This window comes from Falco biarmicus, chromosome 3 (genome assembly GCF_023638135.1).
Source record: "Falco biarmicus isolate bFalBia1 chromosome 3, bFalBia1.pri, whole genome shotgun sequence".
Classification (NCBI taxonomy): Eukaryota; Metazoa; Chordata; class Aves; order Falconiformes; family Falconidae; genus Falco; species Falco biarmicus.
Genome location: NC_079290.1, coordinates 86,280,708 through 86,296,501, shown reverse-complemented (window position 1 = coordinate 86,296,501; position 15,794 = coordinate 86,280,708). Strand labels below are relative to the sequence as shown.

Sequence of the window (15,794 nt, the reverse complement as noted above, 5' to 3'; positions counted from 1 at the left end):
TACGCATGCCAGCAGGAAGGCCACGCTCTTTTGTTCCAGCTGTACCATGATCTAATACAGCAGGCGGATTTTCTCCACAAGCCAGTCATCCATCTTTCAGAAGCAGGAGGGAGACGATTAGTGTTGCATTCCCCTCTCCCAACACTTAATCACTGACAGGATTTGGGGATACTACAACAAGAGACATGCGGCATATTTTACTCACACTCCCATGGTAAAGGAGCATGGGGAGCTACACAGGTTCAGATGAACATCTCTGAGATGCACAGAAAGGAGAAGAGCTTCTCCAGGCTGCCCTTGGCCAACACAACCAATTGTTCCTTCCCTTGCAAGCCTTTCCACAGCAATGCCCAGCCAAGGAACCAACTTGGTATTTAGCAAGTCCACAACTGATTTTGGTTTGCTGGGAAAATCAGTCCTGGAGGACCTCGGAGACGTGTCCATCACCATGCCACCCAAGACGATGTCGGCATGTATGGAGGGGAAGCCAGCACTCAACTCAAAGACGTAAGCCAACATGTTAACAGGCTTTGGCTGGGCAGCCAACAGACTGTAGTTGTCTTGAGAAAGCTGATGTTTCTACATCAGCTGCTTTTTGCAATCCACTGAGGGTGGCTTCAGCGTCACATCAGTAACTGCTAAATGATGGGCAAGCTGGGCACAATGAGGTAACTCCTCAAATATTTAGAGATTGAAAGTGACTTGAATTATTCTGTGCATTTGCATTAAAAAAAGTGGTCCTTTCATACAGCAAAATGAGTATTCAGGCTTTTTTAACATCACCTACAATGCACTGAGATTCATCATTTGCCTAGTCCACATTTCAATTCTCTTTTCATACGGTTCTTTCATTGTGCCCAAGTATCCCATTCTTTCTTGCTTTTATGCCTTTAATTTTGCCTTGTAGAATAGCCTAAAAATCACTATTTACAACTGAACAGACAACTCGTGCTTAATTCAATACCTTCTCCATCTTCAAAGAAAAAAAAACAATCACAATTCAACCCAAACTCATAAAAAAACAGAAAAGCAAGAGAAACCTCTATGTCTTTTTTTCTATTTCCATCCAGGGGGAATACCTATTTGCAAAACAATGTTTCCTGAAGAACTTTTGCAAGCCTCAAAACCTGAAAACCAAGTTAGGCTGCATTAATGAACAGCCCAGTCAAAAGGCAACTGAAGAGAGCAGTGGTGGTGTTCCCTTGTGCAAAGTGCTAACACAGCCCTTTGTCACAACGCTACAAGATCCCCTCTCCTGATGCTTCTGCAGAGGTCTGAACTCCCACTCCTGCCTACACTGCAGCCTCACCCTGCAGCACAAGCCAGACCCAGGTGCAAAATTAAATGCAAAAATAATACTCCAGCTAACAAGGCTCACTAAAAGCCACACTAGATTAACCCAGATCTGGCCCTACAGCAGTTGCCCATATGGATTGGGATCTGGCGCACATCTGGCCAGCTGGAGATGTGATCTTATCTACCCATGCCCACATGGGCTGGCCTCTCAAACAGCAGCTCAGAAGTGGGCAGGATGACACCTACCTTCCACCTCCATGCACGAGCCAGCCCCACGTCAACAGGGACAAGCGTTGCGCTACGCAGTGTCCTTCTGCCAAAGGATGCCTCCTACAACTTGCCTGTCTCAAGAAGGGGACATGGTAGAGTCAACGTCTTCAACCCGCTAAAGCAGGAGGTTATAATGATAGCTACGCTCCACATTATGACAGTTACATTATGAATTTGCTTCTATGAAGCGCGGCTTTGACTTGGACATTTGAGACCATTTCAGATACACAGGTGGACACCTGAATGCTTTTCTCATGCTGCTTCAGCATTTCTAGAGGCCTTTGGGGCAAGAGGGCTACAGGTAAGGAAAACACATCTGGTCTTTACTTAAAAACGTACCACAAAAATAGAATCCACAGTCATTTGCAAGACGCTGTTTATAGCTTCAGCACGTCCTGAACAAGTTTTTGACCCTGTTGCCACATCTGAGCACACTTCCCAGATTCAAGCAGCCTCCACAGCATTTAAGTTACCCTCTGTGGAAGCACAGCCCACTGCCCTTTGCACATCTTCCCGTCTACTCCCATCATCTGTGTGCCTGCAGCCCACCGCAGAGCAACCATTCAGACAAACTTCTTGCAAGAGTGCTGGGTAGATGACGGAGGTCATGACCAGGTCTAGAAAATGTGCTACTTTTCTTCTTGTATTTCCCCCCAGATACCTCCAAAATCCTCATCAGTGCTGCTGTTCCATGTTGTGGATATGGTGCCTCATCATACAAACTGAACCCAGTGAAAGCTTGGTTTTCAGAAATGACCTCTAGGAAGATGTTATGTTTATACATCAGCCACACTGAACATAGGCGAGTAAAACTTTAGTCCTCAGCGAGTCAAGCAGAATAAATTACAGCAAGGGATCAATACTTTACCGAGAGGTTGATAGCCTTGTCTTGAAGGGCCTCCAAATGGATTCCTGCTCCCAAATCCACTCCCATCAATGGATCCATAAGACATTTTCTAGATAGCAATGGATGCAGGATTATACTTCAAAGCTAAGAAAACAGAAAAAGACCAATAAAACACCGTTAAAAGTCAGTTAAAGCCCAGTATTCTAAGAAAAAAGGAGAAAGAAAAAAAAGGGGAAGGAAAAAATTTAGGACTATCTCCATACTTCAGGCCACCCACCTGTGAAAAATAAAATCACTAAAATCCAGGTCTCCTAGACTACAGCTGATCTTGGGGGCAAACAAATCATTTGACCTCCCCATGCCTTATTTTCTCCAGGGATAAAGGGCAATCACTTATCTGTTTCAGCCACGGCAATACTTTAATTCCTTGCTGTTCACAAGGTGCTTTGAGATCCTGAGCTGGTAGGCAAAAACTAGGCACTCGATCAAAAAAAGGTAATGCTGTCTTCTGGAACATTACCACTACACAGCTGGCTAGGAGTCTATCCATCATACTGCAGTCTTGATGAGCTCTCAAAAGAGACAGTTTACTGCTATATTATAAGCTCCTGGGCCTCTAGTATAAATATTGGAGCCAGAGTTATATTTCTTTGCTGTTTAAAAAAAAGCAAACACAACAACAACAACAAAAAAACCCACAACACTGCAAGACCCAAGGTAGCGGGAGCAGAATGAAATCAATGCAGTGCTGACAAAGAAAGACTACTTGTTCCCCCTTCCCACCTCCCCATCCACAGGCGTCGGTGCACCATGGGGCCAGATAGCCTCCAGCATATCAGCAAGGTCCCAAGACTTTTATGTTAAAAATAGTTCAACCCTAAGGGAGATGACGAGGGCAAAGAAAAGAAGAGATAAAGGTGCTGCATCAGTTGGGGTATGATACCGTACCAACCCTGTCTGCTGCCTCCTTACGCCAAGGCTACGAAAAAACACCCCAAAAAAGTGTGTCTACCACCTAAACAGGTAGACGACTATGATGGCTACTGGGTAACCCTTCATCAAGCAGCAATGCAGTAATGCCGCAGTTTAGCAGCACAGGAGAGTCCCATGGAGAGGACACACTGGTGTGAGATGACCAAGAATAACACCCGCCCTCCATGTAGGGAGTTGCTCTGTCTTACAAATGTCATTTGTTAACTGAAGGACAACCAAAAAACTGGGCCAACAAACCACCCTCACCAACAAGTATGTTGCAACCTCTTTAGTGCAATGGCAGAATCACAGAATAGTTTGGGTGGGAAGGAACCTTTGAAGGCCATCTAGTGCAATCCCACTGCAATGAGCTGGGACATCTTCAACTAGATCAGGTTGCTCAGAGCCCCGTCCAACCCGACCCTGAATGTTTCCAGGGATGGGGCATCTACCACCTCTCTGAGCAACCTGGTCTATTGTTTCACCACCCTCCTCGTAAAAAAATTTCCTCCTTGTATCTAGTCTGAATCTCTTTTAGTTTAAAACCATGACCCCTTGCCCTATAGTGATAAGTCCTACTAAAAAGCCTGTCCCCCATCTTTCTTATAAGTCCCCTTTCAGTACTGAAAGGCCACAGTAAGGTCACCCTGGACCCTTCTCTTCTCCAGGCTGAGCAACACCAACTCTCTCAGCCTTTCCTCATAGGAGAGATGTTCCAGCCCCCTGACCATTTGTGGCCTTCCTCTGGACCCACTCCAACAGCTCCATGCCTTTCTTGTACTAAGAAGATGTTGGGGTATAAGGCTGGATGACATGAGATGCAGTGCTCCATCCTGGGCTTGGACACTCAAACTGTGCACGGCCTGGACCAGCCATCCCTGTGACATGTGAAGAGCTGGGAACAGCCTCCAACTTGTAAGAGCTTCTTGACACATGGCTACATGTTGCGTGGTGACCTGATGTATGCATTGACAGATGCCCCAGAAAGGGCTGAAGTCTCTTTTGGGGTGCACTGACACAGCGGTGTACTTGCAACTATTCCTTTGGTTTGTCCTCCATGGAGAGAAAAACACCACAAATTCCCTGTTCTGGACTGTACTGGGAACAGCCTAATGGTCTCAGACAATTTTGTACTTCATTCTCCTTTTTTTCTTTCAAAGTTTCAAAACCAAGCAAAAAATTACTGCTGAGATTTGGCAGACAGGGAAACTCTAGGACTAAAGAAAATCACTCACCATCCTCCCTTAATTGGGTAAGACACTTAAAAAGATGATGAAAGTGCAACTGCTTTGAGAGAGCAAGGGATGGGAAGTAAATCCATTAAAAGTGGAGAAAATCCCGAGTATAGCTTGCCTACCCAACCTCAGTGTACCACGTACACCCATAATTAGCATCTGAGGCTGCAGGTGCCCCTGGGCCATAAATCCTTCATTTTACGAGAATGGCCTTCAGTCCAAACCTACAGCAGCCACCCTGCAATAGCCCAAGCTTCCAGAGAGGGAATGAGTGTGTGTATTTGTGTGCGCGTTGAGGAGACAGAAAATGAAGCAAACAAGAGAGGAAGTTAAAAGATGCCATCTACGAACCAAGGGTTTCCAAGACACTCAACAACACAACAATCAATCACGTCAAGCATGTAGAACAACAAGCACCACAGGAGTATAATCTACGATGTCTTGATTTAAGTTCTTCATCACAACCCCTGAACACTACAAGAAACAGATGAAGATTCACTTGGGAAGCCTGTAGTAGACTTGGGAACACATCTCCCCTCTCCCAGGTCTCAGGTAAGCCCATAGCTCCCATTACCTGGGAAAATAAGGGCGCATGGAAGATAGTTGCAAGAACATTTCTGGGCAGGGGTAAGGTATTATCTTCTTTTATTTACCTCCCAGTGTGGCTACAGATTAAGAGTGCTGTAAGCAGGGAAGTGGGAAAACCAAACAGCTTGAAAACAGCCTCTTATACAGAGACTGATCCTGACTCATCCTTCCTTTTTAGAGATAAGCAAGTAGAAGCATTTGCTGCCACGACTTCCCCAAGGCCACATAAAACAAACGTGGAGTGAAAGTCTACACCACGTTGTAAAATGACTTGATTACAACTGGGCAAGTGTTTCTTTGGCAAACAGTGAATGCATCTATTTTTTCCCCAACAGAGTGGTGTGAAAGCAGGAGAGAAGGAAGGCTTTTAGAGCACTCCAAATGTTTTGTGTTGATTTATCATTTTCAAAGCATGCTCCCATTTTAAAACTTTTTCTCCCTGTAAAGGAGAAAATAAGAAAGAACTGAAAATGAAATATTTTCTTTTCATTTAACCAATCTTTTTTGCAACAATCACCTCGCACCCCATCCACCTAAGCCATTGAAATATCTCTCATTAAAACAGCTCCGGAACCACGCTCCTAGCCCACAGTAATATATTTACAGGAAAATTTAAGAGCAGATATAAATGCATTTAATTTGATTGGCAATAAAAGCATTTTCCTCCCCATCCCCACGGGTCCTCCCAAGTCTTTTTGTCTATTGTTCCTCAGGGAGACTTGTCCAATTTACTGTGAAGGCAGTTTGTACAAACATACAAGCATTGCCTAACATACTAGATACAGGGGAGAAAAAGGAAAAAACAAAAATAAAAAGAAAAAAAGATTTCACTACAGCTTTATCCTTATCACCTAAAATATAAATGGAGGAAAAACCACACCCAAGCCAGACTAAAAGGACATCCATCCTGCTACAGGCATGAATTTGTATTTTAATGACATGCAGCTACATCTTGCTTTGTATATCCTGTAGTAGTCAGTCATGCAGTGAATAGAATAGTAGAATGTAGGATCTCAAGGCAAGGGTTGGTTCATGTTTCTTGGATCGGGAAAGATACTGGCAGGCAAAAATATTTAAAAGTTCCCCTATACACATCAGTCTCCATTCAGAGGGACATTCAGATGGCCAGCATTATTAGTAGTAGGAATGAAAGATAAAATTTCAGCGTGTAAGAAACAGGTTAGAGAGCACTTGTGCTGGTTTTGGCTGCAATAGGGTAAATTTTCTCCACAGTAGCTCGTATGGGGCTGTGGTTTGGATTTGTGCTGGAAACAGTGCTGACAACACAGGGATGTCTGGTTCCTGCTGAGCAGCGCTCACACAGAGCCAAGGGCTTTGCTGCTCCTCACCCCACCCACCAGCCAGCAGGCTGGGGGGGCACAAGGAGCTGGGAGGGGACACAGCCGGGACAGCTGACCCCAGCTGACCCCAGGGGTATTCCAGACCACATGGCATCGTGCTCAGCAACAAAAAACAGGGAAGGCTGGCTGGGGGGCTGCTGCTCAAGGACTGGCCAAGCATCAGTTGTTTGGTGATGAGAAGCTGTTTTCATTTGCATCAATTGTCTTCCTTAATGTTTATTTTTCTCTATTTTTCTTATTTTCCTTTTCATTACAATTTATTATTTATTACTATTATTATCATTTCGATCCTTCAACTGTTCTTATCTCAACCCACAAGTTTACACACTTCTACCCTTCCAATTCTCTTCCTCCCATCCTGCTGGGGGGGTGGTGAGCACACAGCTGCGTGGTGCTTAGTTGCTGGCTGGGGTCAAACCATGACAGCACTTCAGACAAGGCAGATGGTTTTAAAGTTGAGTTTGACTGAGAAAGACATGAGCATACTGGAAATAAATGGAAAAGGATGACAGACATAGACATATTGAAGCAAATCCAGCAATGGGCCATGAAGATGATTAAGGGACAGGAGCATCTGATATGTGAGGAGATGCTGAGGGAGCCGGGACTGTTCAGCCTGGATAAGAGAAGGCTCAGGGCAGGGGGGTGGTAATTAATGTGTATAAACATCTGACAGGAGGCAATAAACGTGACGGAGCCAGACTCTTCACAGTGGTGCTCAGTGACAGGACAAGAGACAATGGGGATGGACTGAAATATGGGAGATTCCACTCAAAAAAGAAAATAAGCTGTTTCTTTTGTTTGGTGTGGTGTTTTGGTGTGTGTCTTGGGGTTTTCTGTTGTGGTGGTGGTGTTTGGTTGGGTTTTTTTGGTTGTGTTTTTGTTTTTGTGGTGAGTGTGGTGAAACACCAGCACAGGTTGTGTGGAGAGGTTATAGAGTCCTCATCCTTGGTGACAGTCAAGCCCTGAGTGAACACAGGCCTGAGCAACCTGCTCTAGGTGACCCTGCTCTGAAGAGAGGGGTTGGACAAGATGATCTCCAGAGGTCCTTTCCTACCTCTGGTTCTGGGACTCTGTGATTTTCCTCCTATGACACCTGAAGCAGCTTGAGAACCATTCACGGCCCCATTGGCAAACTGGAAGATCCTTACTGTGCATATTTACTAAATGGGTGGAGAAAGGAAGAATAAGAAGAATTGCAACCCATCAGTTCATTTCCACCTCCTGCAAAAACACTGGAATAAATTCACTAAAAGTACCTGATGATAAAAAACAGTAACAGCCAGCATGCACCTGGCAACATGTCACATCTAACCAACGTCAGCCTCTTTATGCAGCAAGTTAGCTGGCAATAGAGTTAGCAGAGAAACAGGAGATACTACAGCTTTATGCTATTAGGGGTTTCCTTGCATGGGAGAAGAAATGGATTGGAGGTGCAGGTGAATTTTTTTATTATTATTATTATTAGCAGAAAAATACTCCCAGTGGGCTGTTGTCATAACCAAAGAAGAAACTGTGTCAAGCCCACCAGTCTCTGCTCTCTCCATTTGTAATCTGAGCAGTGAGCTGTGTGATGGAACAGGGATTAGCCTCATTAAACGCACACAGGCCACCAAACAGGGAGGTTAGCTGACAACTTCAGCATTCAGAACAATGCTAACAAACCAGAAGTGATGTTTGACAAAAGACGCTACATAATTTGCGTCAACTGCAGGGACCTGAATTCAGAAGCAGCAATCAAGTCCATACACAGAGGATGGGGAACAACTGGCCAGTGCTGCAGAGAAATATGGATGGATGCTATAGACTGCAAGCTGAACAGGAATCTGCAATGATGTTTCATGTAAAGGCGGCAGACATCATCACAGGATGTTTAAATAGGATTACAATCTTTAGACAGGTAAAATAAACCTTTTGCTCGACCCCACACTGCAGAGTCCTCACCTGCAGGCAACAAGCTCCAGCAAAGATTTTGCCAGAGACTGATGAGAGTCTAAAGGGAACTTGGAGAATGACAACAGGTCACGAAAACATGACCTGCTGGGAAAGACTGAGTAAATGGGGCTGCTTTGGCTATAGAAGGGAAGATTGATAGAAAACTTGAGCCTTCAAATCTGTGCAAAGCTGCTGTGAAAAGACAGGGAGGAAAACATTCCTTTCATTCCTGTTGGCTAAGACAAGGGAACAGCTCTAAACTAAAGCAGGAAAGATGACATGAGACATTGGGAAAGCCTACAAGGAAGGATAGAGCACCTCAGGGAACAAGCAACATGGGAAAGGTCTTCTTACACCTAGAGGTGATAAGACCAGGCAGTACTGGTCACTGGTTAGTACTGGGTCCAATCCTGTTTAACATCATTCATGATTTGGATGATGAAGCAGAGTGTATACTCCGCAAGTTTGCTGATGTCACCAAACTGGGAGGAGGGGCTGATACACCAGAGGGTCATGCTGCCATCCAGAGGGACCTGGACAGGCTGGAGATATGGTTCAACATCACAGTATCATTGATGAGACCACCTAGGCTGACCACCCCAGCTCCAAGCAGGATCAGCTTGCCCTGGATTGTGTCCAGTTGCGTTTTAAATATCTCCAAGGATGGAGATTACACAACCTCTCCAAAAAGCCTCTGGTATTTGACATCCATAAACTGGAATCCCTCCTTGGTATCTAACTACCTGCATCATCCAAGCGCAGGTGGCGGCTGTTTACGTGATGGGAGGAAGAGGTCACACAGGCACTGTGATCTGTTGCATAAGTGGTTGCAGACATGAAGCTTCCAGACTCACAACAATTTCCAGTCTTGCATTTGCACGCATCCCAGGCTCAGCATTCAGTCTTTTCAGGACAGGTCCATCACATCATAGGGAAGACCTCCAGATTCCTTAGGAAACAGCATTAGGAACTTGGCTGTGGATTCAGTGGCACTTCTGGCAGGCTAATAGCCAGCTGAAGCCAAGACCAAGAATCCAGGTGAATTTCTTGCTCTGAATTTCACACTGGCCTGTTGGTGCTGCTGAGCTCCTCACCAGGATTTCTCCTGCCTGGGGAATGGCACCGCTACCACAAAGCAGAATGTTTCTGTTTACTGTTCAGCTTAAAATCATAGACAGGTTGGATAATAATTACCTGCCATTCATGAATGTAAGGGGTGCTGAGAGGGACAGCACTCCTGTACTCTATTTCCAGCTCTACCACCACTTTGCTGATGGAGAAGTGCCTTCACTGGGGGCTGCAGAAGTGATTAGCGATGATGGCACCTCCCATTTCTGGGTGAGCAACTAGAGATACATTTTTCTGATGTTTTTAATCCAGATAAAATCCAACCAGCCTGACCTTCTTCATAAAGAAAGGGCAGATAATTTCACACAAATCATCTTCAAAGACAAATACAGGCTGGGCAGAAAATGGGTTGAAAGTAGCCTGAGGAGAAGGACTTGGGGGTGCTGGTGGACAAGAAGCTCAACATGACCCAGCAGTGCGTGCTTGCAGCCCAGAAAGCCAACCGTATCCTGGGCTGTATCACAAGAAGCATGACCAGCAGGTCAAGGGAGGTGATTCTCCCCCTCTATTCTGCTCTCGTGAGACCCCACCTGCAGTACCGCATTCTGCTCTGGGAGCCCCAATGTGAGAAGGACATGGACCTGTTGGAGCAAGTCCAGAGGAGGCCACAAAGATGATCAGAGACTGGAGCACCTCTCCTGTGAGGACAGGCTGAGGCAGCTGGGGTTGCTCAGCCTGGAGAAGGCTCTGGGGCCACCTTATGGCAGCCTTCCAGTACTTTCTAAAGAGGCCTACAAGAAAGCTGGAGGAGGACTTTTTACAAGGGCTTTTGCCAAGCTTTAAACTGAAAAAGGGTAAATTCAGATTAGATATAAGGAGGAAATTCTTTACTGTGACACTGGCACAGGCTGCCCAGAGCAGCTGTGGATGCCCCGTCCCTGGAAGTGTTCAAGGCCAGGCTGGATGGGGCTTGGAGCAACCTGGTCTAGTGGCAGGTGTCCCTGCCCATGGCAGGGGGGTTGGAATGAGATGATCTTTAAGGTCCCTACCAACCCAAACCTTTCTATCATTCTATGATTTTCACGCATCAACCTCCACAGCCTCTGCTTCAGACCAGGTCACCTCTTTCCCTAAGACTCTCTGTGAGGCTCCAGTTAATGAAGGATCAGCCCCAGCCACTCCATTAGGAGAGCTGTGTCTTCTCACTTCTTGAACTTTGCTGTTTGGTCTCCCTGTTGCCTCTTAACCTTCCCTCAGATGAACCAAACAGATTGACCTTCTTTCATTTCTTGCTAGAAGACTGTCTGCCAGTACACACAAAAAACAAGGAGAGAGAATGCTCAGCATCTCCTTGCTTTCCATACATCTGCCTCTATCTCCCTGCCCTTAAAATGGACAGGCAGATACAGAGTACCAGGATTAACTTGGTTAACATGGAAGATTTTTGAAGCTGTGAGATGAAAGGGCATATGTGCAAAGCATGCTGCTTTTCCAAATCCCCTCTAACAGTTTGTTCCCCAGACATAACTCTGTCACTCGAATCACAGATATGCCGCCTCTTAGCTTCTCAGGATCCTTCTCAATTATTAAAACCAAAACTCAATAAACCTTTATGCTTTTCACCTGAAAAAACGCCTCTTTCCTCTTTTTTCAGAGAACCTGAATATATGAACAAGCCCTGCTGCTGCTCACTTTTTTTTGTTTGTTTTTTAATCAATGGTTTTAATACTGAGTCGATGTAATTGCACAAATCCCTGAGTGCTCGCTGAGCCTCGTAACACGACTGTCAGAGGTCAATCAGAATAGCTGTAGGGGATGACTTTCTTCTTTTTCAGCCTGCGCCTCTGAGGTAATTTATGCTCCTCTAGATCTTTTGTGATGTTTGTAATATTAACGTCATGTTCTCGGGTGGCTTTGGGCAGGCAAGGCGAGGAAAGCAGTGCAGGAGCTGAAGAAATGACTGGCAGGAGAGCAATCTAGCAGCAATACCCTGCACGCAGCAGGGCCGGGCATGCAGGAATATGGAAGCTTCCTCCCACTTTTCTTCCCAATTAAGTTCTAATACTGATGGAAGGTCCTTGGAGAGTGAAGTAATCTCTGCCTCCATGGCCTGAGGGGCACACCGTCTAGCCTAGGTTGACACGGTACAAAATATGGCAACAGCAAGAACAAGAACAACAACAAAAAACCCCAAACAACCCAGGACATTTTATCTATAATCAGACCTTGTACAAATCAAATTGGCTTCGAGAAACTTCTAGACACATAGGTAGTACTTGATAGGCACAATGTCACCTATGACTGTAAACAACCTTATTCAGCTGAAGCACACTCTTGTCTACCCTCCTCCAGCTGAAGTGTACTACAGAGCAGAGCGAACGCCCACTGCCTTAAGGCATCGTGGAGTAGGTGCAAAGCGAAAACAGTGTGGATTATCTCAGAAACGAGCTGCTGCTGCTATTCTAGATATATGCTAAGAAACAATGAGAAAAATTCTCTTTTTGCATTCTTCCTCGTCAAAGCCTTATTTCAGGAAAGCATCTGAGCACTTTCTAACAGATTGCATTTTTCTTCCCTGTGGTATAGCTGCCATTGTAGATGCCTCCAGGAGCACAGCAGTTTGGATCGGGGAAAAGATACTATCAGGATAGGCTGTGAAGTCAGAGATAGTGAGATAAGACACCCATGACATTTTATGGAGATATATACTGAGCCACTAATAGATGGTTTGCTGTCCTTCTAACTGGGATGACACCAAGAGCTCTGCCTAGTCTCAGCACACCTGAATGTAACCTTCACTTAATCTTGTTTTTTCACCAGCTCAGCAACACCATGCAAACCCAACAGCAACAGCTGCTGCCTACCTCCTTCTTTCATCAGTCAGTCATTCCCAAGATTTGCAGCTAACAGCACCCATCAGGTACACCAGACCCTTTCCTGTCAATCACAAGGCACCTCCACCCTCACCAACCTCATGAAGGCTCCATTCTAAGACCTCCTATTGATGTTAGAGGACTTTAGATTTAGATGGACAGTCACACAATGTAAAGGAGAAGGAAGCCATAAGGAACAGAGATGGGAAGGAACAAATGCCTTCAAATCATCTGTATACATTTCACGCTACACAAATGTCTGCGTATCAGACACCAAGAACAGATGTAAGGCAAGCAATCTGGAAGCTGTCGTGCTCCTTTCATGTCAATCCCAGTTGCCACTTCAATACACAGACTTTTCTTCCACGTCAACCTGACTGCATGTCTTCTCACAAAAGAACCAAAGGCAGTCTTCAAATCCTGCTAAGCGGCACCAGAGACAGGTTGGCCTTAGGCAAATGCCAAGAATAAGGACTAGATATATTTTGTTTAGTTTGGGTATCTCAGATTCACAGACCCCCCATTTAAGCCATACAAACTTTCTGAGAGCAAAAGTAGCGGTTCAGGGCTGTTAGAAAAAGTCTTCCATCAAAAGGATCTCAGATGCCATGGAAAGATGGATGCCTTCCATCTTCAAAGCACAAGGCTGCACACACTGCAACGGTTTGGTTCCCAAAAGCAGCAGCCGAGTGTGATAAATGACGAAGTGATTGCACTAGCAAGGTCAGCCCTCAGGACCCAGATATCTTTTCACCTGAAGAAGCAATCAGGCTTCCTTGATTCTGAGGTATTTAGGTCAAGAGGAAAGAAGGAAGACTATCTTTGGGAGACCAAACATGTTTTGGAGTCTACCGCCACTGAGCTGTATGTAACATTTCCTACTGTTCCACTCCAGGCTATATGGATGGCAGTGCTTAGATGACTTAGTGCCAGGTCACTGCTAGCTCATTTTGACCGAGATGTGATACCACCCTTTCTATTCTTTACAGTGACATTAAAATAACAGTTAAGCAGCATTTCTTCTGGCTTCTGCAGGAGAAGATGATCTAGACAGCTTCTAGCTCTGAATTTCCCTAGTACAAATGCTCTGAAACAGTGCCTGTTCTAATCCACCGAAGGTTTTCTGTTTTTGTCCTGCATTGCCTTCTTCTATTTGCTGTTTTGTGCCATGTTGTCTACTTTTTGTGAACCTTGCATGTAGAACAGTCTTAATCTATCCATATGCCAGACAAACACAGAAGTATTACATATTTCAGTGAACAGCAGAATTAAATTTCCAGTCAGTTCAGAATCCAGGTTTCATCTGCCTTTTCTCCGGTTACAAAAGATGAATATTAATATCTATTTGCTGTAACAAAAACTGGGAGGAGGAACACAGAGAAGAGGGAACTAGTGTCTAGTTTGCTACTGTGAAGTTAGAACAAACTTACTAATTATAAAACATATACATGCACCAATGGACAAAGACCAGCTGCAACACACTAGGTGAGCTTAACAAAATTAGAAATAACATTTATGAATTTATATTGAATTTCAGCAGAATAAGAAAAAATACATCTCAAGACAGCAACCAGTTCTGAGTCCACAGGAATATCTTGATTGACAGTCCTGCAATGCTGCAGGGGAAGAAGACGCAGGGTAAAATGGGATATGTGAATTAGTCAAGTAATAGGTTTTCAAATCCCAGGATCCTGCTCCCCCATAACCCAACATCTCTTGCTTCCTGTGTACCAATTCCCAAAGTAGAAATACTGCTATTCAATGCACAGGATCAGAATACACACCAGCCTAAGTTCTCATCTACACCAATGTTCACCACTAGTTTTATTATAAATAAATCCCGCAGAAGGCTAAATGAAAACCAGCATGATCTGGTGAAAAGACACAGTACACAGTGGGAAACTGAAGAATCTAATTCTACTTTTGGTAACGATTTGTCGAGAAACAGAAAAGAACTTGGTATCTTCATTTCAGGTTTTCTACCAAGACCATGGGAGATGACAGAAGTTAGTTAAGCATGGTGTAAATCAGGGGTCCTCAAACTACAGCCTGTGGGCTGGATACGGCCCCCCAGGGTCTTCAGTCTGGCCCCCGGTATTTACACACGCACACACACAGGGGTTGGGGGGGGGAAACCAAGCAGCCACAGATGACTGCTTGCCACTTCATCCGCACGCCGGCCCCCTGTTTAAAAAGTTTGAGGACCCCTGGTGTAAATCAAGTCAACAGATGGCTGTGGAGAGGAGAGAATTAAAAGCTATCACATTGGCCATATGATGGACAGCAGTCAACAAAACCTAGTGTCTGGGGGGGGGGGGAAGAGAAAGTTTGGGAGGGGTTATGTTCTGCTTGGTGGGGGTTTTTTTGGTGTTAGGATTTTTTAATTGGAAACTGAAAAGAAAACCGATGAGATGCTGTGCAGCAGTTTCCAAGATTCTTTTCAGGGAGAGGTCACCACTCAGGAAGGCAAAATGAAACATGTTCAAACATGAAATGTTGATGAACGTGGGCAGCCCAGGCCAACCACCAACTCAAGATGCTGAGACCTTGCAGGAGAGCATAAGGCTGGCTTGGGGCTTTGCCAGAATGCCCTGGAAGCAAAGGCCACCTTTGAAAAGACAAAAAGACGGAGCCACAAACCCATGCAACAAAGGTGAGAAACAGAGATATCTGCAAATATTTCAGGGATACAGCAAGGAGGAAATAGTTCAACACAATCCCAAGCAGTGAGTAGCTACAAGGTGGGCATGGAGACAACTACTATGTAACCATCACCTAACTGTGAAATCATTAGCCCATGCCTTCCCCCACAAGTATAATCTCAAATGAAAGTAAAAAAAACCCACAGTGGCCACATTTACTGTGGCAAAACATCTTAGGAATACTGCATCCAGATAAGTACTCATGGCCTTCCATTCTTAATACAGATCATCTAGCTCTTGAAGAGGCGAGGAGGGCCAACTGGTACACACCACCAGCCTCTGCTGCCCAGAGCCCTTTTGACATTTCTATTCCTTGCTCTGCCCATTGTGCTTCTACGGTTACTCCAACTATGTACCTTCACACAAGACTACAAAAGACTTCCAAACAATGGCCATGCTGTGAGATGAAGTAAAACCAAGTAACATAAATACATGTTCTCCAACAATGAGAAAAAACAGAAAGATCCTCAGGATTGCACTGTGGCCACCCATCACAAATCACAGGCTGGAGTTGGTAATGCTGTGAGCCAATTTTCCTGCCAAATTAATTTGCTGGAAAATCTCCAAGCTGCATTGGGCCAACATACACAGTGGAAAGACAAAAAAAGAAAGAAAAAAAAAAGAAAAAAAAAAAAGAAAGTTCAATA

At 44.8% G+C, this 15,794-nt stretch overlaps 1 protein-coding gene across 7 annotated transcripts in view; it reads right to left on the bottom strand.

The window, feature by feature from the left end:
* TSNARE1 (t-SNARE domain containing 1) overlaps positions 1 to 15,794 on the bottom strand; it is a 507,873-nt gene that overhangs the window by 390,307 nt on the left and 101,772 nt on the right. For all 7 annotated transcript variants that reach the window (XM_056332139.1, XM_056332138.1, XM_056332137.1 and 4 more), the window contains one exon: positions 2,435 to 2,557. In XM_056332139.1, the coding sequence (XP_056188114.1) occupies positions 2,435 to 2,519 (85 nt within the window). In that variant the 5' untranslated portion in view covers positions 2,520 to 2,557. The remainder of the gene's footprint in view (positions 1 to 2,434; positions 2,558 to 15,794) is intronic.